Below are 2152 nucleotides of genomic sequence, written 5' to 3'. Positions count from 1 at the left end.
AGTAGGTTCTTATTAGCGAGTGTCTATTGCTCATGTTTCTCATTCATTTTATCTGTTTTGGTTTCTTTTCAAAGGTTAGGGCGATAACACAAGACTTACTTCAAACATCAGTAAACTTGAGAGGGGATGAAGTTGTTTACAGTGTATGTGGCTTAATCCAGTCATGTCCAGTGATTCCAATCAACTGCAGCATTAAATTCAAACATCTGCCTTGATAACATTTATTCATGAAAGTGAAATAAGAACTGTTGACTTGTGTCTTCGAATTTGTTAGTTTTAAACAACAATTACCTTTCCGTAGTAAGCCACAGCAATGTGACCCTCCACGGTCACTGTTATTCCCTTTATATCATCTAAAAAAAGTACTTTTTCATCCAGCTGAATTCTGCGAACAAATTCGCCATTAACAGTGTATATAGCCAGCGTCAGGTGGCCTGTCTCTCGTTCCTCACCAGCAAGGACGACATGGTCACTTGCTGGGTGACATGCAATGCAATAATAGACATCTCTCTCATATTTGATATTAAATTTGCCAAGCTGGTGTCCCTCCAGATCAAATATGTACAAACTGTCATCGTCTCGGTCCACTATCATGACACGACCATCACAAGTAGCAGTGATATCTGTTGCATACTTGAACACTCCTCCACCAAAGCTACAAACAAACTTGCCACTCGGCTCGTAAACATCAACAACGTCAACATCGTTAGCGTAATCACGTGTCAATAGAAGAATTTTGCTGCGTTGTTTACCGCTGCTCATTGTTAGTCTGTCCAGGCCCCGTCTCACAGGAAACGTGTGCTGTAGGCCAGCGGTCTTGTTAAAAACCTTTACTTCCTTCTCCAATTCCTCAGCGCCAGGCTTCCTCAGACTGACTAACACACAGATCTTGTCGTCCTCGCACGCAGTGGCGACATCCCAAATCCCTAACATTGTAACGGCATCATCAGTTTGAGGATTAAACCTAAAATCAAACTTTCCGGTGCTATCAAACACCTTCACGGTTTTATCCCCATTGTCTGCTATCAGGAATTCTCCTTTGGCGTTTGTAGCAATACGACACGGCGACTTCAGCTTGTGCTCTTCTTCACCCTCCTGACCAAATGACCATGGTGTAACACAGCAGTGCTCCTTACCTTGTTTTGCCAGTATTTCAACAACTCTTTCGTTGCGGAGTGGATCCACTTTCTCTTTCCCAGTTTCAACATCAGGCAACGTCCACCTTTTTACACTACCGAGCATGCTCATTACATCATAGATCACACGATTCGCGTGACAGACAGAAAAAATTATTTGCCTTCTTTCGTCTTTGTTAAAAAGAGCCCTCAATCTCAATCCTTTCTCCAACTCAACTTTGAAATGTTCTTTAACAGCTGGCACTTGGTGTAACTCGTCAAGGCAGACTCTACAAGCCGCTAATGCGTCGGTAGGATTGTCAATCGTCTCCAGTATTGTCGCCATCAGTCGATATTGCATAGATAACAGGCGATCAGGCAATTCCAAAGCTTCATTATTGAAAGCATCCGTCGCTCTAAGGTGAGCTAATTCAAATTTCTTCTTCGCTCTGCCCAGCTTCCTCGTGGCGGACTCATCCAAGGCAGAAAGTTCCAATTTCCTCATTTCTTTAGCAATATCGAATTCCTCAAGACAAGCTATTGCAGCTGCTGTTTTCGTGCGATGCTCGCTACTGGGTCTGACACTTTCAAACACTTCATACAACAACTCGATTCCTTCTTTAAAAAGGCTGATACTTGTCTTCAAATCCTTTCTTGCCAAACCATCTAACTTCGATTTTATTTCATCGATTTCACGGACGATCAAACCACGGAATTTCTGATCTGTAACATCACCCTCATTCAACTTTTCTGCCAGTCTATCTCTTCCTTTATTCACCAACAGGCCGATAGTGGCTTTAAATACGGCAGTTATTAGTGAAGACATGTTGAGTACTCCTGTTAACGAAGATCTCGGTCTGCACTGGTATCTCCTTAGCCGTTCAGTTCAACCCGGCTGACTGTAGATAAAGAAATGCACGCGAGGTTATCAGTAATAAATTAAACAGGAAAAATTCCAAGAAAAATTATAAGAACTTAGTAAAAAAGAGGAGAAAATGATTGTCTAATGCTTTAGAGAAGTAACTTAATAGAAAGTC

General features: G+C 41.9%; 1 protein-coding gene across 1 annotated transcript; it reads right to left on the bottom strand.

The window, feature by feature from the left end:
* Window positions 1–276: 276 nt before the first annotated feature.
* LOC140932192 (uncharacterized) lies at window positions 277–2152 on the bottom strand. The gene has a single exon (XM_073381832.1). The coding sequence runs from the start codon at window positions 1939–1941 to the stop codon at window positions 277–279; it is 1665 nt and encodes a 554-aa protein (XP_073237933.1). The 5' UTR covers window positions 1942–2152.

The sequence above is a fragment of the Porites lutea genome, chromosome 3, assembly GCF_958299795.1.
Source record: "Porites lutea chromosome 3, jaPorLute2.1, whole genome shotgun sequence".
Lineage (NCBI taxonomy): Eukaryota > Metazoa > Cnidaria > Anthozoa > Scleractinia > Poritidae > Porites > Porites lutea.
Note: the sequence above shows the minus strand (reverse complement) of the source record. Positions and strands in the feature narration are given on the sequence as shown.